At 39.6% G+C, this 24,911-nt stretch overlaps 1 protein-coding gene across 1 annotated transcript; it reads right to left on the minus strand.

Moving 5' to 3' along the window:
* Window positions 1-1,237: 1,237 nt before the first annotated feature.
* On the minus strand, window positions 1,238-17,056 carry ark2ca (arkadia (RNF111) C-terminal like ring finger ubiquitin ligase 2Ca). Its single transcript, XM_008423713.3, has 8 exons — window positions 16,733-17,056; window positions 8,355-8,658; window positions 8,152-8,277; window positions 7,879-8,005; window positions 7,332-7,436; window positions 7,087-7,182; window positions 6,883-6,986; window positions 1,238-5,748 (listed from the first exon to the last, which is right to left on the minus strand). The coding sequence occupies exons 1-8, from the start codon at window positions 17,037-17,039 to the stop codon at window positions 5,631-5,633; spliced, it is 1,287 nt and encodes a 428-aa protein (XP_008421935.1). The 5' UTR covers window positions 17,040-17,056; the 3' UTR covers window positions 1,238-5,630.
* Between the last annotated feature and the right edge of the window lie 7,855 nt (window positions 17,057-24,911).

Below are 24,911 nucleotides of genomic sequence, written 5' to 3' on the forward strand. Positions count from 1 at the left end.
AAAGTTTGAAAACACTGTTTTTATATTTACCGTGAACTTTGGGTTTTCACATGGTTTAGGGACTCCAACCATACAAGAATAAATACAATCCTTAAGGTAAGGCAAGGTAATTTATTTAAATAGCACATTTCAGTAACAAGGCAGTTCAAAGTGCTAATCTTAACATTAGCGCAGAAGCTAACATCCAGACTCTTACTCATATTTCTGTTCTTGGGGTTACCACCAATCAGTACCAAGGAAAATAAACAGTGCTTCAGGATTGGCTGCTTTGCAAACGCCAGCCAATGGACCTTACCAAGCTCCACCCAGAAACGCCCCTCGAAAGTCTCATGTGACTGCATGTCTCACAAACAAAACCTCGCGGTGCTTAGTTTCTATGTGTAATTTCATTTCGACTGACTCTCTGCAGAGTATTTCTGAGTCGATTAGTGTAGCATTTCTGCCGGATTTTCAAAAAATATCAGCCACGGCAATGGGCAGGGGAACCAACAAGTTCATGTCATCTTTTTTGGACGACATCAAGATGTTTGAGCCACGCGATGCCTCCAAGATTGTGCGCGTCACAGTTAAATGCTACCGGTCGATAAGGAACACAGCAGATCCTCAGACCCCTCAGCATAAATATAGCTGTGGGCAAGATCACTGACGCCTGTTATTCTTGCAAGGCTGGGTAAGTCGGGCATTCTTGGTTTTGAGGGTGATTTCTGTTGGCAAATGTTCGTATGTGCCTAGGCCTGATACACGGTACTCGGAGGCTAACACGATTAGCGTGGCTAACACAATTACAGTTTAGTAAAAAGCCTTTTCAGGTAAAATAAAATCTTTAATGTATGTCAGATACGGTACATATCTGACAAATCTGCGAATACTGCACCACAAATAGTTTGGGATCCACTCTATTTTCTTTTTCTCTACTTAAAAGTATTGAAACTCCGCTCTGCTCCCGGAGCATAAAACAGTTTGTTTCCGGCACTGAATGTCATTGGGCTGTTCGATACAGTTAGAAACAAGCAGCTGGAGCGGTAAGCCACTGAGCTAAAAGCGGAATGTTAGATCTTCCATCAACAACTTATTGAATTTAAGCAGATTATATGTCAAGCTTCTTCTCCAGTCAAAAGTTCATGGACGATGTTGTGCTGAAGATTTATATTTAAATTACTCAGATTCTCATATTTACTTCAGCCTTGATGCGACAGAAGAAAATCTAAGAGAAAGAACTTTGCACAAAACAAAAACGTTTCAGTTTAATCCAGTTTATTACAAAAAGAGCACATAAAAAAGGATAATATACAAGCCATGAAATGAAATTAAACAATAAAAAAAAGAAAATAAGAGAGTTTGGGCTTAGCAATGCAAACCTTAAAATCATTATGTCATTATTAGTAGTAATAATAAATAAAGTACAAAATCCCACCACATGTGAATCTAACATTTACCTCTAATATTCTCACTCGTTTCTTCATCAGCACACTCATTACTGTTAATGCGCTATTGCTTTAATATTAATGATAAATACTTCTATTTTCAGATAAAATAAACCATACTGGAAACACTGCGCAGTCACAGCTAAACAGCAGAAATTCACACAAGGATGGCGGCAGCCCTTTCACTGGCACATTTTGGCTTATTTTCTCTTTGCGTTTGTTCTTCAGAATCGAGCAACAAAAAGAAAAGAAAAAAAATTCTAATTTGTTTTCTCTTTGTATTCTTTGTATATAGTTTCACAATATACTATTAAATCATCGCAACTGTACTGGCACCTGAGAAAACATGCATTTTTAGAAAAAAGTTGTGCTTTGTAATCCATGTCTGTTCGCTTAGACTGCGAGAAGAAAGGGAGCAGATTGAGCAAAAGAAGGACGGAAAGTGAAAAGGAACAAGAAGGGTGAAAACATGCAGGGCGAGAAAATTAACTAAAAAAAAAAATAAATAAAAACACTGCGGCCTTTAGAAAACCCATGTCTCTTCTTTGGACTAAGAAGAGACATGCCTCTTCTTAGTCCAAATAAATGTTCAAAGTAATGCTGTAAAAGTATGCCTTTATAACAGTCTGATTACAAATTTTTAAAGAGAGTTTTGATATTTCTTTTAGAAGTGGAGTTCTTTGGAGAGGTTATGAGGCATTGCGGTGTGTCAAGGTCTCAGAAAGTCTTTCAAATGAGATATTAGAAAAGGTCCCTAAATGAGTAAAGTTTTTCTCTCTTATTTGCAGCCAGACAATGTTACATCTTTTACTGGCTTACAACTAAAACAAATTTTGTGCCTTTGAAAACTTTCCAAGTTGTGAAAGTCAACCATGATGTGCCAAATAAAGGAGCGCTGCCTCCTGTCACTCATCGAAAGGTAATACTGTTTAGTTGGCAAACCAGGAGTGGCATGTCTGCTAAGCAGCTGGCTGCAGGAAATGTATTTGTGCAGCAATTAATAAATAAGTAAATAGTTACTCCTCATATTTGTGTTAACCTATAGAGGTTAGCATTAGGCAAAACATTATGTGCTAGTTAAGCTAAGGCTAAGATCTGCTCTGAATCTCTCCACAGAACCCCAAAAAGCAAAATCTGAACCGTCTCTTTAATTAGAATGGCTTTCACATGTCTTAGCTCCACTCCTTCAATTATTTATGCAACCAATAAGACAGGGGGCTTCATGGACTGATTGTTGTTGGTGGTTTCAGTGTCTTGGAAATATCTCAGTACACCTAAAGCGAGGCACTTGTTATGCTTATGTCTTTGAAGATTTTTTTTTTTGGAAAAAGAATCCAAGACTGCTAGAATCAAAGACAAAGACAAATACAAAAGTGGCCAAAAAGGAGCATGCTTCAATAAGACATTAAGACAGTGCGCTGTAAGAAGCAGAGCATACAAAATAAAAGCAGGTTAATACGTCTAAGCAAAAAAAAATTTTTTTTTTTGTTTGCTTGTTTTTGCCAGTGAGAGGGTTCCCATGTATATCAAACAGGTGAGTGCAAAACAGAACACAAACTAAAAGACAAGTTCACTTCATTGCGGTTTGTCCACACAGCATGGAGGATCAGAGAGATTGCATTGAATGGAATGTAACTAAGATCCACAGCACCACATGGGAGACAGACAGACAGAGAGCAGGCTCAGTAGCTCAGTCTGGGACCGTAAACATCGCATAGCCAGCTTGTGGTGATCAAACAGCAGGGCTATTTTTTTCCTTTTTTTATTTTAATATACTTTAAATGTTCAAAAAGTACAACTGCATGCAAAGCATTCCCATTTCCAACAATGCAAAAATGAGGTAATCGTTTTTTTCCCCCGTTATTTCTAAATAAATAAATTATGATTCAGTCGCTCTCTCTTTCTTTCTCTCTCTCTCAAAAAAAACTTATATAAAATTAAATACATCCCCACAATATCTACAATTAGTAATAAATTATGATTGTTAAATACTTAAGGCATTTCAGCTGACAACACCCTGTGTAAACTATGAAAACGTCATCACAGATGTCTCCACTATAGGAGGAGGCAGTGTCAACACTCGCAGTGCACAAGACGGGAACTGGAAGGTCTAATAATCCTTTCCTATCACAGTGCTTAGGACGGTGCGGGTCCTAAAGGTGATTCTTAAAACATGGCTCTGTGGGACTGAAGTGAAACAAGGAAAAAAAAAAAAGGTGATATTTTAGTTTTTTTTCCTGCTGTGGCGTCGTCTTGTGTCTGTGTGCACTGCAAGAGCGAGGCTGCCTTCATCGCCTCACGCCCTATGTGTTCTAGGAATACAGCGTAGCAACCAGCAAAGCAACCACGGAGGGAGGCCTGTCACACAAACACATGGGATCAGGATGTAGAAAAACAAACAAACGCTCCTCTCCCATCTAAAACACTGCATGGATCTACATCTAATGCAAGTTCAAGGAAAACAGCTTGTTGCTATAACTATTGTCATATGTGCTTGCTCTTCGTAGGCAATAAGGTAAACATCAAGAGAGTCCCGTCATCGTCGAAGGGGGACAGGACAAACACGAGCTACGAGTCAGGGGAGGCAGCCGCTGACTGATCTTTTCTTTTTCTTTTTTTCTTTTTGTTAGTGTTGAGAATATAGTCGGAGCTCAGATTAACTAAGTCATGCGCAGAAATCTTTTCACCCCTTGTAGTTAAGGTGGCGCTGCCCAAGCTGACAGTTAAAAACCTCAATGAAACATGCATGTCAGTAGTACACTTTGTTTTGCCGTTTGGGTCAATTCCAGGTGAAAATCAATGTAGGCAGAAGGGAAACTACATCCTCTCACCTACCTCTGCAGTGCATGAGAGGCATGGGCCAGTCTCTGGTATCCAGGGCTTTTTTTAAATTTCATTTTATTTTCAGTTTTAAAACTGCTGAACATTCAATCCTTTCACTGAGATGCCCAAAAGTGTGTAAAATTGAGCAAAAGGAAGCCCAGTGCTTCAAAAGGTGAAATAACTAAAACAATTGTCATACATAAAATGATGCCTAATTTTCAATGTAACATTTTAGCAGCATTTGGAATAACTGTTTATTTTCTGTCTTGAAACAATTAATTCTTTACATTCTTATTATTATATCATAACTTAAGAATCTCGTACCAGTCCATGCCTAGTGCATAAAAACTTTTAATTTCATCCCTTTGTTGTTTTTTTTTTGGTTTTATGTCTTGTAGGAGTTCTGGCAGCTGCAGTATTTAACCTCTTAACTCTTAAAGCAAACTCAACATCCCACTGACCCATATTAGTTTAGTTACACACACACACACACACACAAAACTTGTGTGCAGACCCAAGCTAACTCAATAAAATGCATTTTGGTTAAAAAAAAAAAAAATACTAAAAACAAACAAACAAAAAAAGACACTTTCTGCCTATTTTTTGTTTTGTTTTTTACATTTTAGACACAACACCACTCAGTCACCAGGGTTCTGGTTGCACAAGAGGGCAACCAGATTACACCACCCAGAGTAAAAGGTACAACTGTATTGCAACAAGTCAAAGCTGTATGACGGAATCAAAACACTCAGCTAGCTAGTGCTTCGACCCAAGAAGGCGATAGTCCACCAAGTATCACTTATTGGTTACTGCTACTCTACTACGACCACAGAGATCTTTAGGTAAACATGGCATCAGAGCGGTTAGTAGCTGTTAAGCTTATGTTCATGTCAGAGTAAGAAAAAGACAGAGAAACTAGAGAAGGTAGAGAGTTTGGTGGGTTATGTGTTTACCGCTCTGCAGACATAAAGTCATGGCTTTGAGGACATGCTACACAGCCCGTGGCTGCCTACAGCACAACACCACAACCGCAACAACACCCCACTCACAACCAGCAAGCTACAAGTAAACCCTGTGTACATGAGAAAGTGTGTGGTTTTGTGTTCCAGTGTCGTTTGCGTCCCAAGAGGATGTGCTTCTATATAAAGAGAGTCTTTCGTGGCCTCTCGTGAAGTCCTGGCTTGGCTCAATAAAGCATTAAGTAGAGGGGGTTTTGTGTCGCGTGAAGTCTGGAGACATTTGGCAAAGCACCCACCAAGTGGAGAAGGAGGCTTCAGGGTCGGGTCGCACGGACTGTGGCATGTGGGGGAAGGCCGCTGAGCCGAGATGGAAGAGAGAGAGGAATCTCACAAGACTGAGTGAATCACAAGGAGTCAAATCTCATCAGCTGTCGGGGTTCAGCTGTGTTTCGATGTCAACCCGGCATATTGGACACTTCCTGCTGGTAGCCAGCCACTGGTCCACGCAACCCTGGTGGAAGAGGTGCATGCATGGCAATCGCCTGGAAGACAAAGAGACAACATTATGGAGTCACACAGACCCTCCTAAAGAGCACCTTTATGTGGATGTTAAAACATTTAAAACCAAAGGAGATGCATTTGTTTATCCAGGCACAGATACAGCTTATGTTGAGTCATCTTTCCCCACTCACTTATCAGACAGCTGGGACTCTACACGCTGTAAACCAACACTCTTTCATCCCCCCCATGGGGTTCTGCTTTCATTCCCCCATAAGACTCTGTTCCTGAACTGGTTCTTTAAGGAGTAGATATACATGCTACTTAAATGTTGCTTGTAGGACTGTAAAGTTTACAATTTTCATTGTGTGTGTCCTTTAAATTACAAAAAGTAACTTCACTTCCACTTAAACACAAAAGAGCTCCTGGTTTGCTCAATGACTGCAAGGGGAACAGTTCCTCTGGTTACAAAACAAGCCCAAGTCATGAGTCGTCCACCATCGTGCATGACGACGGCAAATAAGCACAAGTGCTTGATAACACACTTTTGCTTTTTAAAATTTTGAATAGCCAAAGAAATCTGTTGTCTCTGCAGGTTGAGGACTTTGACATTTGGCAAATTCTTTGAGTATTTTTCAGATATTCATGGTCCCAGAGAAGACCAAAAATTAAACTGAACGAATCTACTTGTGATTAATGTTTCCGCCAAAACAGACATCGGAAAGTTGATTTTATAGCAGCAAGCCCCTAATTTCATCAGCAGTTGGTCATCTGTGGCTGTATTTACCTCATTTTAAGGTGCAGTCAGAAAAAGCTAATATTATTCCTGATATATCCAGCCTGATATGAAATAAAGTGTAATTGATTTTTGCTGTGAGTGTAAATTGAGGGTTAGGAGGTGGATCACTTCTTGGCCGTCATCAGCAACATCAATATCTACTACTGTAGTTGCCTAGTAACTGCTCAGAGCAAAGCATCATCCCGTGAAACTGAGCAAACAGACATTTTTACACTTGTACCCACTGCATGCATCATCCAGTCCAGATTCTAAGATTAATGAACCAGTTGCTAACGAGACTACATTCCCACTGATCTCTCTTTGTTTAATTCAATAGGGACAAAAATAAATAAATAAATAAATAAATAAATAAATTTTGCAGCTATGGAGCATCACTCACCTGACATCCTCTCCATCCTCCAGCATGGACAAACAGATGGTACACTTCTCATCCACATCTGTTTCCTCCTCCTCCTCCCCAATCTTTAGCTGCAGAGGCTTCCTCTGTTAGCATATCAGACGGCAAAAAGTAAAACCTATCTGAAAACAATAAAAATCTTAAATGCTTAAAATATGTCTGTGTAACTCCTGCCATCCACGGTACCTTCTTGTATTTATGTGGAAAGGTGAATCTCTCTATGGTCGTTTGGACAGCTCCTCTGCTGACACTTCCCAGTCGATCCTCGAGCTGCAGCAGCTCCTGTTCAAATAGCAGACGTTCGCGAGAATGACGGCACGCTCGGAGAAAACACTTAGAGGACACTGAGGTGAGAATTGTTTTGTTGTTGAAGTGAAGACAGCAGTTAATGATTTGTTGACTGACATATCTACGCACTTCAGAGGATTTACCTCGTAACTTTCTCGCACAGCAGTGGCGTGCCTCGAGGGATTCAGGCTTTGCAGCGCTAACAGATGCAGCTGGGGATATGGATAATTTCTGATTTCATGAACAACCTGGCCGAAGAACAATGTTACCAGAGTTAGAAAAGCTAGAATTTACGTTTTTCTAATAACGAGACAAGAAAATTTGGCATTTTATATCGAAAGTCATTGATACCCCTGGCAGACATGACATGGCAAAAAAATATATAATATCTATCCAAATAATCATTAACAAATCTTTATCGTGAATGGCTATCAAACCATATTCACCCTGGTTTTCACTATTTATGATAGGGTAAAATAAAACCCAGTATTGGCTTTTGCAGCTTCTTATCTTTCGCTTTCATTGCGTGATTTGTTTCTGTATCCCCAGTTGTTCAAGTAGTTCCATATTGATCATTATTCTTGGTCTTTTGCTGTTGTGTCTTGGACTGCAGGGCTACTGCTCATTCTTTACATGCATCCAGAACCTATAACATCAAAAAAGTGATCAACAGAGAACAACACAGCATACCACTTGGGCAGACGACGTGTTCCTGGGGAAGTGGTGCATTCGAGGGGAGGCCAGGTAATGCTGATAGTGCTGCGGAAGCTGCTGGAGTTGGTACTGATGAGGGAGGCCAGCGTCAACACTGAGATCCCTGCAGAGACAGACAGGCATGGGGCTAAATCAGCATTATTACTCTTGCCAGCAAATATGACAGACAGACAGATGAGTGCAGAGAGGAATAGCTGGGACAATTTCTCAACTCTACAGGATTCCTGTTAATGTCAGATGGGGACTCACCAGTCAGTGCCTTCAGCCAGGTACCGTGGCTGCTGCGTTATTGGCTGAGGGACGTGGATGGGAGGCGAGTACTCATAACCCGAACGCAACCGGTGAGAATTCAGAGGAATCCGCTCCTGGGCTCTTCTGCAATGCAATTCAGAGGGTTTGGATTCAAATCTCTGAGCATACGCATGTGCGCTTGCATGCGGCGCCTTCACTACCTGGAGGAGTGGGGAAGGATCCTGCGATGCTGCGCTTCGATGAGCTGCTGCTGGATGAGGTATTGCTGGTGTAAGGCCTGAGGTAGGAATGAAGGCCCCGGCACGTCCTGAAACTGAGGGGGTGCGGGCAGGGCAGTGAGAGTCGGGTGGTGCGTAGGGGGCAGGTGGGCGGCCAGGCCCGCCTGCGGGGGCTGGCCGGCATGTCCGAGAGGGAATTCTGCTGAGATGGGAGCCTGGGGAGCGCCCAGGTGAAAATGTCGGCAGGAGGTAGCATGGCTGTGCTGATGCCTGCTGAAGTGCGCGCCTATGTGACATAAAGGCAAGCGATGAGAGCGTATAGGCCTGTGATCCTTTAAACAGAGAGAGAAACCTCATAATGGACATCTAGGCAAAAACAAATCTGAAGCTGAGTAAGAAACGTCAGGGTCAGAAGACTCAGAAGACCCACTTCCACACTCCTCAGGGCCTGCATACCGTTTATTCAAAGAATAATTTTAAGATGGCACTCATAACCGGGGCTTCTTAACCCAAAGAATTTGAGCTCTATATTGTGCCAGCTGTTTGAAGGAACATTAAACTCCTTACTTCTTGTAATGAACCTGATAACAAAAAGGCACTGCAGAAGATACAGCTGAGCATGCTGGAAATTTTTTTTTATAAAATGACGTGCCTTCATTTCCACTTAATATGAGAGACAGAAAAGCCATTAGATGGCATCAAAGACAATCAATAAAAATTACTCTCTACTCAGATAAATTGGGGATGGAGAGAGCTGAGAGTGGGAACAAAAAGAAACCACTATTTCAATTTCCTGTTACAGCTCTGAGGCTTTCTGGACCAGCGAGATTTGGAGGGTGGACTGTTCATGATGTCATACTTCAACAACAACTGGATTTTCACTGCTTCATGCTCAATTAGCCAATTATAATCTGCTGAACAGTAATATGGAGTTTTTTATTTTACAGACTGTTTTCATTGATAGTGGTTCTGACCACCGCGTGGACCAGTTTGCTCTTCTGAATTGCAGAAGAGCAAACTGCAATTCAGTAGAGTTTGCAGAAGAGCAAACTGTCATTGTATTAAATACAGTGTATTTATTACACTGTATTTAAATACAGTGATTAAATACACTGTATTAAATCACTGATTAATACAAATAACCAGCAACCTCCTGTTGGCTGATACTATTATTGAAATAAAATGATCACATTTGATTTCATAATTCATACGTTTTCACAAGGAGTGAAACTTGGCACCTTCTTTTGGCCAAATTCATATTGTACACAATGTGCGATATTTCCTTTGCAGTACAATTATTTTTAGAGAACTAGTGAGTAGAAGCTTTTTCCAGAAATTTAACTCAATCATATATTTTTGTAGCCACAGACCATGCAGCAGGTCTGAAACCTCAGCTACTGAGAAACGATTATTTGCTGGATGAGTAGACTCTATTAAAATTTTAAATGTTACCCAATAGCAAACGTTTGCCCGTGATGTATATAATGCGCCAGTTCAGCGCTATGGAGCTTACCAGTTATTGCCTGCGCTGTAACCAACAATCCTCCACTGCAAACAGAGAACTGACGAACCAAATGAGGAGGCTGTTAATATTAATTTAATATTTGGAAGAATAACCATTTGGATGTCAAATAAGGTATGAAACTTCTTAATGTAAGGACTTTCCAGTTTGGTCACTGCTCTCTATAGTTTTCTTGTTACATTTAATCACTTTTAGTAAATTCTGTCATTGTGACCATTTTAGGCTATAAATACTCTAGTTCTATTAAAAAGCTAGGAAACAAGAAGTATAAAGGGCCCAAGCCTGTCATTGGTGGCCCTTTTCAGGATTTGTCTTTGGGGAATTGGGGTGGGGGGCCTAGACAGCAACATAACGTTACTTTGATCTGTAGATTATAAAACCAGGAGAAATAATTATTCAATGAATGCTTTTCGCAAAGTGCCAAACCTTTTAGCTAACATGCTCTTAAATTATATTTACCCACGACATTTTGACAAAGCTACGCTAATTAGCTGCTGTTAATTACATAAACCATACATAGCATTGCTGTCTTTTTTTTACTTTTTTTTTTTTTACACATTTTCACTTAGCTGCATTTAGCCCCAGGACAGGAGAAGCCAGTGAACCCAGAAAGGCGCGGCTAAACATTTGGCTGAGGAAGTAGAGCAGAAATGGAACACTGATATTTCACATTGGTTTCTGGCTGCTGTACAGTGTGCTGTGCGGTGTGCAGGGGGCCTCTGACCTTGTAAAAGTGGACACACTGTCTGAAACCTATTATAAACATCAGATTTTCACACCCTGACCTGCTGATATTTGAAACTGACGTAATGCAGAGCTGCAAGGACGAACTGCTCTGATGTGAAATTTCTGACTTTCAGACATCCCTTTTTTTTTCTTTCTTTCTTTTTGGCAGAGAGCAAACCATCCACCCAGAAACCCAGTAAGCCTAAGAAAATCAGCTCATCATCCCAAAGCCTGAGCACCGGTGGCCCCTCCCCCACGATCTGGCTGCAGCATGGTTTTTCCTGCGTGAGTGACAGCCGATAAGCCCCGCCCACTTGAGACTGCAGCAGGCTGACATGGAACCTGCCTCATCTCCTCCAGCTTCCATCGCTTGCAGCTCACCAGATCCCAACAAAATCGTCTCCTGTGTTTCTTCCACTCATCATCATGTCACACAATAAAACAAAACTCAGCTCACCTGATGAACTCACAGGCGTAAGCTGCGTCGTCGTGCAGCTGCACTGCTTGTTAAATAAGGACACGGGATAGTTTCACGGTTGGAGCACGGCCACTGCAGAGGAGCATCATGCATTACAGCTGTTGAGTTATTTAAAACTCTTTGTCGCTGGAGTTTGGGAAGAAATGTGCCGAGCTTGCAAGGCTGTATCTCGCTGTGGCACTCCTTCTGTCTCTGCGCATGAATAATATCCGACTCCCTGAACTAGCAGCAGTGGTAAAACTCAGACAGCAATTAGCCCCAACTTCTAGAGCTCCTTACATTTAAAGCTGCATATTTAAAGTATCTTAATGTTTGATAGAATGTGCATTTAAGAGGAAATACGTCTTGAGATGAAAAATCACAGCCAGACCGTGACGACAGTGTAATGAAATACTTCCACGGTTCAAATGAAAGGTTACTTAATATTTCACAAAGCCTTATCAACTGGTCTAATTTCAGCGTAATGGGTTATGCTTTCCTAAATTGCTGGTACACACACTGCATGCTTCACTTATTTATTTTCCAAAACGACAAGCAGCATCTCGCTGCTTCGCGATTGAAGAGTTTATTTATAAATGTGGCAAGATCTGTCCTGCTAATTTTCAAAGGCGGTTGGATGAGAAAGATTAGTTTCTTTTAATGACATCTACATCTTTGCATGTAGGTGTCATGCAAAAATGTAGGTGTCATGCAAAAATAATGCTTATTGAACCTTTGCACATTTTGTCAGATTTCAGCCATGAAATTTGATGTTTTAATTAGGATTTTATGTGGTAGACCAACAAGTCAACAAGCTAGTCTTGTCAGGTGAAACCAAACCTGCACATCAGCCATAACACCTTCGGCTTGGTAAAATGTGGTGGTGGCAACATCTTGGTTTGGGACGCTTTTCTTCTGCAAGGACAAGGAAGTTGACCAGAGCTGATGGAAAAAAGATGGATGGAGCTAAATACAGGGCAATCCTGGAAACAAAAAACTTCACATGCAGCCAAAACACTATGAAGTGCTTTAGATCAAATAGATGTGCTGGAATGGTCCAACACATCCCTCAGGAATATGTGGCGGGACTTTATCATTTCTGTTCAGATGATCTGGTTTAGCACATAATTTCCTATTAAAATAGGAGGCTTGTGGTTGGAACGTGACAAAATGTGAAAGAGTTCAAAGGGTGTGACTTTGACAGACTTTGACATCACCTTCATAAAACCGTAAGTGAACTGTTAAATGTTTGACTCATGTTTCTATTTTATTCTACCATTACCTGCATTATTGACATAATGCAGACAAAAATAAAGTAGGATGATGTGATTAAGCTGACTTATCTGACTGCTTCTTTTACTTTCGCAAATAATGGCTGAATCCCCGTATCGAAGCATCGTAGACCATTTCCTCCCCATTACCTCGGATGAGCTCAGTTTGAAAGAAAAGCACCTCAGTTCAAAAAAATCGGATCATTTGACTTCAGAATTAAGACATACAGTGCACCAATACAACCCAAACTGGGTCTTTTTTCTTTATTCTTTTTACTACACATTGTGTAGAATTACACAAAAAGCACAGCTTTTTGAAGGTTTAAAGGAAGAGGTTTTAAATACAAGGTAACCAGTTGGTTTAAAAAAAAAATTATGTTGTTTTAGATATTGAATTCAACATGTTGCCATGACCAGAGTATATACAAAAAAAGAAAAAAACATTTAATATATTTGGTTAAGTATAATGAATTTGCCAGAGATTTTTTGTTTTGTTTATTTTAATTCATGTTACATTTTTAACAGCTTATTTGTGCAATCAGGGAAATACATTAATGTATCCGCAAACACCCAACTAGTTTAAAAGCAAATGAGACGAACAGGTACAGCACCTGGCACAGTTATTGGCCCCCTCGTGATAAGGGCTAAAATTTATTTGTAACCTAAACCTGAACTAAAAATAAATATATCAACCTTGAATGTATGTCTTTTGATTACTTGAGGAAAAAAAACAATTAACAAATCTGAAGGCACTTCAACTGTTGATGGTCCGTAGTATCAAATGGATTTACTGATAGATTTTTAAAAAATGTATTCTTGTTTAATCACTTCCTGATTCCTTGGGGAATGGATATGATGTGGCAGAGATGATCTACGTTAGCTGCTATTCAAAATGAAAATGCTACTAAAGTAGGACATGTTTTGACCTTCAAAAATCGGTAAATTTCTACAAGAAAACAGCTACTCGCTCACACTTTAGGTTTACAGTGGGAGCAATAAATAAAAAACAAACCAACTGAAATTTTTTTCATCAAGGATGGAAAATAAAGTTTATTTTCATGTACCGCAAGGACAATGAGAAAAAAAATACCACAGCAAAGAGTTGGGGTCACCAGGTCTTTGTATCGACTAATGGACGCCGTGTAAATGCCAACCAGTCTTTTGGAAGGCATGTCTTTTCTGTGAATGTCCTACCATCACAAACATAAATGTGAAAGATATTCTAAACACTAACAAAACTTTAACTGATACCGAGTGCTCTGGTTAGTGCAGTCGGAATTTATTTTTAGTTTTGGCAACTGGCACCTCGGGTTTGACGTAAAACCAACTTTAATACGAGAAAGAACATTTCTTAAACCAATAACTGTGGAGGGTGCAGCATGTTTTATTTTTCAGTTAACAGAGATTCCTATAGTAATTCAACACCAATAAACACCAATGAGTTGATGCGAAGGAGGAAGTGCTTCGTTTTATAGTGAAATGGTTTAAGTTGATGACGCAAGAGAAAAGGAAATATCAGTCTATTTTTTTTTGTTTTGTTAAATGGGTAAAAAGGTTGCCATAGCTACAAAAATAAGCCAAGTCAGCAACTTTGAGGAGACTCTGTCAAAGACGGCTGAGGAATGAGAGCACATACATAGAGTGAGGAGGACCGTCTCAGTGACAGCACAGTGGGCGAGGGAGGAAGGAGGGAACACATGGAAATCAGCAAAAAGCACACTGAAGGTTAAGAAGAGAACTACAGTCTTTATTGGGAAATATTAGTATGAGTGGCACTGTGTGATAATAGTAATAATAATATTATATAAACCTACAAAGCTATTGTAGTACCATGCAAATAAGACCAAAGACGAGGCCTGACCATGCTCTCTGTAGGGTTAACAGAAGAGAAGCAGCATCCAATGAGTAGATGTGTATGCTTACAGCACATTTCAGTACAGCAGGGACATCTCTACACAAAGATTACATTAGAATCTGCTGTTCAATGTGGAAAAAAAACAACCAAAAGTATAAAATGAACATGCATTAGGTTCTAATACAAAAACAAAAGGTAGAAAACCACAACCAAAGAATAAAAAAAATAAGAAATTAAAGACATTTTGGTTCTAAAAGGAGTTCTACAGCAGTGCAGGATATACACATCCCTGTAAAATGGATAGCATTCTGGAGGCTCTGGAGGATTTGAAAAGGAGGAATAGGGGGCGAGGAGGAGGGTAGGCTGTGCATGATAGTGGGTTATTTTCAAAAATGGCACAATGAGTTAGAGCCGCATCTCGCCAATTTACTGTGAAATCAATTCGGCTAGCGGGAACACAGGCTTGGACACATGGACGGGGTTATGGCCAGCTGTTTGGACAGCGCTTTTAAAGCAGGTGCAGTGGACCATCGGGGACGGGGGGGGGTGAGATAGCCTCAGTTAATTTGTGACGTCGGTGTCGTAGAACGATGTCCAATCGATAATTTGGATTACACATAGCAGCATAAAAGCAGCTGCTTGGTTCGACTACAACAACAGCTGGTACAATGCACCTTTTGGCAAATACAGAATGGAGACGGTAATCAAGACAGTTCGATCAAGCCTGGCTGTAATCGAATCCGGGAGGATCAAAATGTATCCACTTTACAGAAATTTACAGCAGAATGTAGTCTATCCACACTGAATGGGAGAATCACAATGACAGCCTGCAGTAAACTCTACAATGGGTTATCCACTAAAGAGCAACATGACAGTTTAAATCAAGACAAACTGTTTTTTTTTTTTCTCCTACAGAAAAATAAAAAGAGTGTTATTCTTTAGTCTGTTACACAGAAGGATACGGTATGAGTGGGAGCTCGGTTTGTTTGTTTGTCTGTTTTAATGCCAATGTCTTCTTCGGATGGAAAGAGGAAATGAGGAAGAAGGGGGTTCACAATACAGCTAGATGCAGAGAACAGGCAGAGGCTACGGCAGACAGCAGCAGATGATCGTTAGCTACACAATGGAGGGGGACAAAGGTCTGAGAAATGCGGAATGTAGAGCCAGCCTCGATACTATGGAACAGGAAAAAAGAACACAAATAAAAGCACAATGAAATCATTGGTGCTACTGCATGTAGTTTTAACAATCAAAATAATACTGCTACTACTGTTATTATTGTTATTATTATTACATAATCAACACAGATAGCCTGCTGCACTTAAGAGGCATATCTCTGTTTTGAATGGTCAAATTAAGACGTTCAAATTGCAGCTACTTTTTTTTTTTAAATGACCAATTCTACAAATTGAAGAGGCACAAGCCTTTCCTATTTTCCCCACCAAGAGTAGTTTTGACATTGATAATCTATGTGTGTAGTATGTATTGATTTGGCCATAAAATGCAAAAAACTGTTACCCCCACCCCTCCAATACTTATGGCCAAATAAACACATTTGAAAAGAAGATTTGAGTTGTTTTAAAGCCAGTTCAACAATTTTGTTAAGAATTTCAGTTTTTAAATTTACGATTCTAGACATTTTAAAAGCAACAATTTTTAATGTACACCATTTTTCCCCCCTTGGCCAAATCAACATAATTTTTAGGCATAGTTTTGCTCGTTTAGAGAACTCAAGACTTTCTAGAGATACATTTCTAGTTTTTTATTTTATTTTAAATTGAACCAGTGATTCTCCCCCCTTCCCTTTTTCTTAAGGGACATTTCAGTCCGATTTGAACGCTTGTTTGTTTCTTCATTTTATGTTTCATTCGTCGAAATAGCAAGGATTTAAAGAAAAAAGAAAGAAAGAAAAAAAAACAATCCTAGTACCCTTAAATACTCAGGGAGGTTTTAATTACATTTAAAAGCGATATTAACACAAGCTCAGAAAAAATGAACGCACGTCGTCAACACAAAAGAGCAAATAGCCTCCCTGTCACACTGATTATTTGTTAGTTTTTAGATAGAAATACTTGGGGTCGGCCTGAATCGTGTTGAACTGAATCGTGTTGAACTACACTTGCTTAAGCGTAGCGGCTAAAAATGCGACAGAGACTAAATCACGTAGATAAAGAAAACAGCACCGAGGATAAAAAGCGAGCCTGAAAATCTGACAGCTGCGATTTGCAGGCCTACGGGCCACCATAAAACAACACCTCCCCGATTCTTTTCGCTTTTAGCCGCCTTCATTCCGCTCTAGGAGCGTTAAAGCGTTTCCTACCGGGTTTTATTTGAAGCGGCGCTGCAGCTAGCAGGACGGCTAATGTTTGTCTCTCCACCGCTTATTTTCAGCTAGCAGGTGTCAGCTCTGTTTATGTCATCTTTATCGATACTAACGGGAAGGAAACGCCGAGAAAATGTAGCGGCGGGGGGTTAGGATAAGAGAAAACGAAATCAAATAAAACAGCAACAACGTAAATCTAGTCATACCTCTATTTCTAACTGAGCCGAAGACGGGGAGAACCAGATATCCAACATGGACTAACACCATCCTGGGTCCTTCTTTGTTGTGAGCGCAGCCAGCGAGACAGATGGTCCATGGAAATGATCCCCTGTAGCCCCCTCCGTCCTCCAGCACCGTGAAACGGACAGGCTCAGCTGTAAGCACAGCCTGACCAATCACCGCCTCCCTTCCAGCAGGACCCCGACGGCTTTGGCATCCCGATGCACCAATGGGATTAGAGTCTGGGCGGGGACATCTGATTTTGGACAGCCCGCCCCACCATGACAGGACCATTCAATAGGGATTATGTCTCTCACAGATCAATACTAGTAAAAAAAAAACTATATTAAAACAATATTATAAAAAAAAAAAAACCTGCCAAAATGTCTCTATAACAATCTAAAAAAAATAACTGACCATGTATTATCAGTAGTTTTTCCCAGTGTTAACAAAATGCCTTATTAGATTTACGGGGTAACTATTTTTTAATTCAAAGGTAAGTTGCTTTGGATCTCCATTTTTCCTCTGAGAAATAAAAAAAAAAAAAAGAAAAAAAACTTGTATGTGTGTTTTACCAAAACATTTAACTGAGATACAAATGCATAGATAGATGATATCTGCATTGTAAATTGGCATTATGCTAAAATCTGATATCTGTCTGTTAATGGGAAGTCATGATTAAAAACTGCACCTCTTGATTGAGTTCATTAAATTTTTCTTACCTGCTATTAGATGTTATAAGCAGTCTTCTGAATCTAATCGAATCTCAAACAAATAGTTATGTAAATACCCACAAGGTATGCTGCTGACCTCTCTAAAGAGGAAAAAGCAACAGAACAGAAAAGCAACCTTGTCCAAATTCAGGGAGCAGTGTTCAGTTATCCACCAAGTGTAAGTGAGTAGGTATTATCCCTAATGCCCTGAATTTGTCCTGCCTATTGATGTAATCTGCAGTTATAAAGTCTTTCTCCATCACTGCAATGGAGTAGTCAACAAAATACTGTTATATACACCCTTTGAACTGAGCCATAGTTTGTCATGTTTCACCTATTGGCTACGTATTATAGTTTAATTGGTAGATCAAATCACTGAAGCTTGATATTTTATTGGGGAATCAAAATAACCTTATCATTTTACTTATTTATTTTTTAATTGAAAAATCTGGAGTGCATTTGAGTACAGCCTTTATTACTCAGATATCCCAAAATAAAATCGAGTGAAATCAAGCACTTTCAGAAGTAACCTGTAATAAACAAAGTCCATCTTTGTCATAGCATAAACACCAATGTTTACACTGTTTTTCAATGCTTCCATGCAATGCATGAGAGGCACCTATTACTCTACATAAAAAAACCCCACACAGAATAATTTACCACTAATAACAAGAATTAACTTTTCTGCAAAATTCACCAACAGGACAATTCTTGTTAGTGTAAAATAAGTAGTATTTCAAAACATCCATCCATCCATCAATCCATCCATCCATTTTCTTACACCCTTGTCCCTCAGTGGGGCCGGGAGGGGTGCTGGTGCCTATCTCCAGCTAGCGTTATTTCAAAACAGCAGAAGAAATCTTATGTTTTTTGAACAATAACAATATTTGTTGTTAATCTGTTGCTAAGAGATGAGAGCGTTTTCTAGTAACCAAGTGCCATAAAGTAAACAATAAATTTTACTTCTGCAAAAGTAAAAATCAGAAAGCATTGCACAAACATCACAAACATTGCTAATGTAACTACTGCCCACATTAACAATAGCCTTTTTCCTAAAATAAGCTTTTTAGCTATTTTGTTTATTTATTAACCATGTTTAGCACACTGAATGGAGGAAGTCAATGTAAGACAACATGCTAGTTATAGCCCACATGCCACTGGCTGCATTTAGGCTAACATTACCATTTTGGCTAATTTCCGCTTGTACACTAATTTTAACATAATGAATGGGGTAAATTCATGTTACTCAACATGCTTGTGACTCTCCACATGCTATTGAGTACATTGCAGCTTACTTTAGCATTGATGCTAATTTTTAGCATCAGAACGCTGGGTTCCAACCGGCGGGCTCACTTTGGCGGGCCCCATTTAAATTTCTTCGTAAATGTTGTAGTTATAACGAACTGTTCTTGATATTGCCTAATGTTTTGTGATAACAAGTATAGGCTACAGAACAAAGACAGAAATATTTACAGAAAGAGATGTTTTTGCAGAATCATTGCAAAGGCAGAAATGAGAATAAAAACACTATCTTAAACTCCTAAGAATTGGCGTTAAAAGCAGCCTTAAAATGTTCCTTTCTGTGAGTACCCTATGTATCATCTGACATTGTTCAGACAGGTTCAGATCTTATATCACTTGCCTTGTTAAATTTCCTGTTCCCAAGTTCTCTGACGGGGCCCAGGGAAGTCAGATTTCTAAGTTTTAAAATGTTATCAGAAAGGTAGAAAGTTTGCAACAAAAAAAAAGACTTTGCAGAGATGTGGCCATGTGGACCTCCAGAAACTTGCTGGTAAGCAGGCGCAGGGAGATGCCCCCTGTGGCTGTGATCCAAATGGCGACAGCAAGAATAAAAACATACAGAGCTACAGGTGGTGCGCCAAGGCCACAGCCACAAAGAATCGCCTGCGCCTCTTTGGCCAAAGAGCTGGCGCTCCACGGATGGAGGTCCCAGCAGCGGCGGCCTGGCTCTCCGGGTGAGGCAGGCGGGAAGGAGCAGCAGGACAGGGATCCCCTCTTAGCACCAGCACTGTTTGGAAGAACGGGACATCTCCGAACAAGGAGTCACCCCGGTCCTGCTCAATTTTTAACATACAGTTTGTTTTAATATTATTGTTCTTATCTTCTTCTAGTTTAATTTAAATGACAAATTGTAAAAAATTCTGTATAACTTTGTAATGCTATGTTTAAAATGTCCCAAGTATCAACAAATTATTTTGAAAGAAAAAAAAAAAAAATCAACAAGATGGCTACGGATACCGACTCAAGAATGGGGTCACCGTAAGTCACCTTCTCTATGGCATCAAGCTGTACACCAAGAGCGAGCGAGACATCGACTCACTGATCCACACCGCCAGGATCTACAGCACTGACATTGGGATGTCATTCAGACTAGAGAAGTGTGGTCGGATGGTTACAAAGAGAGGGAAGGTCGTCCACACATAAGGGGTCTCACTCCCAGAAGGAACAATAGCAAACATAGAGGACAGTTACAAGTACCTGGGAATACCACAAGCAAATGGCAACCTCAATGAGGTCACAAGGAGCCACAGCCAAATACCTCCAACAAATAAGGCAAGTCCTAAGAAGCCAACTCAATGGCAAAGAACAAGATCCGTGCGATAAACAGCTACGCCTTACCAGTAATCAAATACCCTGCAGTAATAATTAGCTGGCCAAAGGAGAAGATAAATACCACGGATGTTAAGACACTTGGAAACTACTAACCATGCATGGAGGGTTCCCCCCCCAACTCCAGCACCCTGACTGTATACGAGCCACAAGGAAGGTAAATAAGGCAGGTGATTCCTTGAGCTTTGGTTTTCTAAATTGAGCGAACCAAACCTTTAGAGCAGTGGTGTCCAAAGTCGGTCCTCGAGGGCCGGCATCCTGCATGTTTTAGTTCTTTCCCTGGTTTTACACACTTGCATCAAATGATGGCTCATTTGAAGGCCTAAGCAGAACGCTGACTTGCTGAGGAGGTTGTTACAACCACTAGCATTGATGCTAATGGTTGATCACAGATGATTTCTGTCTAATCTGACAGAGCTGAAACTAATTACAAAGAAAACTTTCAAAAGACTTTCTGCTGTAGTTGCAGCAAAAACTGACAAATTGCAAATGGGCTGAAAACAAATACAAACTTTTTACGTTTGTATATGCACAAAGTTCTGAGAGCAACACATTTTTTTTCTTGTATTTCACAATGGTACACTACTTTGTGTAAATTACGCATCTAAATTACACATCATTTGATTAGAATAGCAGTTCTCAACGTAGGCGGTACCGCTGGTGGAAATTTCTACAAAAGGGGGGCGCTGGGATTCCTTTGGGGGGCGTTTGGTTGAAGGTAAACCTTATATGCACAACAATACCAGTTTAGACTTTAAGCAACTTGCTAAAACTGTATTTCGTAACATTAAAACATGCTTTGCTGCAACTGTATCAATGGCAGCTCTCCTCATCAGTGTTTGTGAGCTTTTGGCGCAGCTCTGTTCTCCTGCTACTGGTAGCTTCACCGCATCAGTTCAACGTTACACCGGCTGATGACATTGCCGTGATTCACTTTGTCTGGTATTTTTGTACATATGTTTTGGCAGTTCTGTGATCATGTCAAAGCAGCAACTTGAAGTGTTTTATTTCCGTTTGAAAACTGCACGCTTTAAAGAAAGGACAACAGAAAATCGCTCTAATGAACATGCAATTACTAAAATCGCGATACCCTCACTTTGTGTCCTTCTGAAAAATGAATCCATTTAAATAATGAAATCCCATAAATAACGACAAAGAGGGTAGATCAAGATTATTTTGTTGCTTGGATAAAATGAAACTCCGAACTTGAAGATATTTATAGAAATGTTTTGTAGGAATGTCATATTTGTTTTTGAGGTCTTCGAATGAGGGTGTTCATTTTATACCATTAACACCGGTGCTGTAAGTGGTCCGGTGTGAAACGGGTGTGATAGAACAACGGTACCACAGCACTTTTAAATTTCAATAATCAGAATACCGAAATTGTTTCCGTTGTTTTAAAAGGTTTATGTCAGTCTGCCTTTTCCCCATCAATACGTTTCCCGAATGCTGCGCACCATAGGGGGTTAAAACCCCCCCAAAACAAAACAAAAATCAAAACAAAACAAACAAAAAAAAAACAACACGCACATTGCATAAAACTCTGAAACAGGATAAGCGAGACATAAAACGGAGCGATGAACTAGATGTGAATTATGGCATAAAAACAAAGAATCCGACGTGTGAAAAATCAACACATGATGTGAAACACATGACGATTAGGCGGCGCAGCAGGTGATGAGTGAAGATTACTGGTGGTGAATAAACAATAAAATAAATCTAGCAACACGAAAGAAACTAAAGTGGACATACAGTAGCAATAATCCAAGAGAGGACAATACTAATCAAAGGAAACTAAATTGAAATGAATGAAGAACAAAATGCAAGAATAAACTAAGAAACTAAAGTAAATACAGAGGAATAAACTGGTATGGCAAGACCTTCCGAGCAATAATTAATACAGAGACTGTATGGAAAGAATAAACAGACACTATTTCCAGATAAAAGGTAAAATAATATTGTTGAAATGTCATGGGTTTGTTGAGACCATATCTAATACTGAGAATAAATATATCTTACAGACCATAACAGTAAATAACTTATCACTTATTTATGTTTTTAATTAGATTTGATATATTAATTTCTTTAATATTATTTTTCATGTCAGTGTTAACGTCATGAGGCTGATGACTCCATGACACTTTCAATTTGGCTCATCAGGATTTGAATAAGAACCAGATTTGCTCTTTGTAATTTCTGTCCAGTAAAACTATTAATCTATAAATCAATAGACAGGTCTATATAAAGATATAATCCATGTTTCTGTCTCATATTTGTATGGCATTAAAAGGATCTGGAACTTTTTTTTTCCAGTGAAAGCTCTGGTTTGCACAATAAATGCCATATGGGTGAAGTTTTATGGATGATACTCTGATGTCCCATTCTCCTGAAGGCAGCACAGAGCTGCACCACCAGAAACACAGAAACACTGAAGAGAAGAAGAGCTATGATTAATGTAGTTACAGTTCTATCCATGTTTTAATGTTGCAGAGCTCAGTCGTTTTGCAAATACTTCAAAGTTTAAACTGGCATGTTGTACATCTTTTATCTGCTCATTTTGTGGAATATTTAACAACTAGAAAATGGCAAAGAATAAGAATATTTTTCCACTCTGATTGGCTGCTGTTAGGCCTACAGATTTTAACTTGAATGCTCATTACATTTTTTGTAGACGCTTGTGAAAAAATTTCTATTCCTAGAAATAGGAATAGAAATTTTTTGTTCTCTTGGAAATTTTTGATGATAAATACAGAAACAACCATAAAAATCAAAACATCTACAATAGTGATGGTAACATTAATAATAAAATAATGGTCAGTGCAAAGTAGCCTACAAATTCATTGGTGGGGGGCAGTGAGGGACCTGGATAAAGGCGAGGGGGGCGCTGGGCCGAAAAAGGTTGAGAAACACTGGATTAGAAGGTTGTTTTTAAAGCAAGTCTGAATTATGTGCAACATAAAACATTTCTCAGTCCACTTTAAGTGCTTTTGTTGTGATACAACTTATTTCATGGTTCTGCACCGTTTGCTGTAGTCATGTATGTACAGTGCACCTTATGGAGGCTTAAACATTAAACACTGCAGGACTCCAACAGTTTAGTTGTTAACACAATGCACAAAACCCAAAGGGTCACCTCTGAAATTAAAACATTTTCATCTATATCTCCCATCTTAACTTATGTTTTAACAGCCTCCTCCACCCCAAGAAAAATTTGGACTGTAATTCTGTGGAGCAGAAAAACTGTCCAGAAAAAGTCCCTGCCTGGAGCTTTAAACCCGAAGGATGAGGGAACAGATGGACATGAGGAGACTGAGAGGGTCACAAAACTTTCAGCTCCATATGTCGCCCCCATCTCCCACAGTTCTCACCATAAAATGCTTCAAGCAGGAGGTGAAATACAAAGGCTCTTTCATTTTGCTTTATGGTCACTGTGAGTGAAATTTCCTGTTCTTGAACTGACAGGTGCTCTTAACACAATAGTATCATTTTCTTTTTTTCTTTTCTTACAAGAGTTTCTCTGTATCATTCTAAGATTTATTCCACTCTTTAGACAATTTCTCTTAAAACATTTAGATGCCGTGTAAGAAAAACAGTGCAATTTCAAAGCAAAAAGTATTTAGCTCAACAAAGAGCACAGAAAGTAGTTTCTTTCTTTGCCCTCTGGTGGCAGCAGAGCGGTGCCAAACAAACGAGCTCTCACTCTGAATAACCGGAGAAATCACTTGCAGAAAATGTGCAGAGCAGAACCTGGAGTGGCTTCACTCAGCCATCTGCAAGGGGAAGAAAGACCATTTCTTGCAAGGAGCCATTCATCTCGAGGCCACTGCTTTCTCGAAATAAATTAGCATACAGCTGAAGTTCTGCCCCCAGGGGTGAAAAGAAACCAGCCAAGGGGGCTTTAGTTTATGGAAAAGGGCCCCGCGGACCGCATTGCGTTGCTCCACTGCCTCATTGTACTCTTCATGTGAACTCCATATGTCCCCCTAGTGGCAGGTGATGCAGTGTGACCCCTGACCCAGCATGCCATATTGCTGGGTGAAGGCTAAAGTTGAATTGTTCCCTGTTGTCTAGACTGTTAGGCAGAGAAAAAGAAAAGCATGGGGAGATCTCATCAAGTTGGGAGGTGGAAATACTTTCGCTCATGCAGAGGCTATCAAAAGTGTTGACACCCCTGAATAATAATAAAAATTATAGGATAAAGATTGTACTTTTTTTTTATTTGAAATATGGAATATATCCTGTATGTTCCAACTGAAAAACTAAAACTAACAAAGTATATTAAATCTGATTAACCTGAGATAAAGTTCATTTAAGTGAAGCAATCAATCAAATCAAAATTCCACTGTTGCATAACTTTCTACCTTAGAGCAATAGCTTTAAATCTATTTACTTTTTCGGACTCAATATTATATATATATATATATATATATATAAAAAAACATTTCACCTCGAGTTTTAAGGCAGACATTTCAGGATTTTAATACATCTGTAAAACACCACAGACAACAGGGAACATGACTGATGAAGTGGACAGGCAGACTGAAGGGTTGACGGAAGAATTGCGGGGATCAAACTAAGCGACACTAATTATTTCCATACTCTACTTTTTCCATACTTATTCGACCTGAAGAAGTTGTTCATACTTTCCCAGAAGAAACCTCACATTTTAAACATCGCTGCCTAAATCGTTGCAACACACGACCTGAAGAAATGAAAACAAATCCTGAATGTCACTCACAGCCATCAACTTGCGGTTTTCAGGCAATGCTTCAGTGGCCAAACAAGCAATTTGTTCAATTTACTAATAATAGCCACATGACAC

This window comes from Poecilia reticulata, chromosome 12 (genome assembly GCF_904066995.2).
Source record: "Poecilia reticulata chromosome 12, P_reticulata-male-v2, whole genome shotgun sequence".
In the NCBI taxonomy this organism is placed as follows: Eukaryota; Metazoa; Chordata; class Actinopteri; order Cyprinodontiformes; family Poeciliidae; genus Poecilia; species Poecilia reticulata.

Excerpts from the sequence above, each read along its gene's own strand:
- ark2ca (XM_008423713.3), bottom strand. The coding sequence starts at position 17,039 with ATGGTCCTGTCATGGTGGGGCGGGCTGTCCAAAATCAGATGTCCCCGC. Across the intron at positions 8,006-8,151 it reads CTGGCTGAAGGCACTGACTG|GGATCTCAGTGTTGACGCTG; the intron begins GTGAGTCCCCAT and ends CTGTCTCTGCAG. Across the intron at positions 7,183-7,331 it reads CTGTGCGAGAAAGTTACGAG|GAGCTGCTGCAGCTCGAGGA; the intron begins GTAAATCCTCTG and ends CTATTTGAACAG.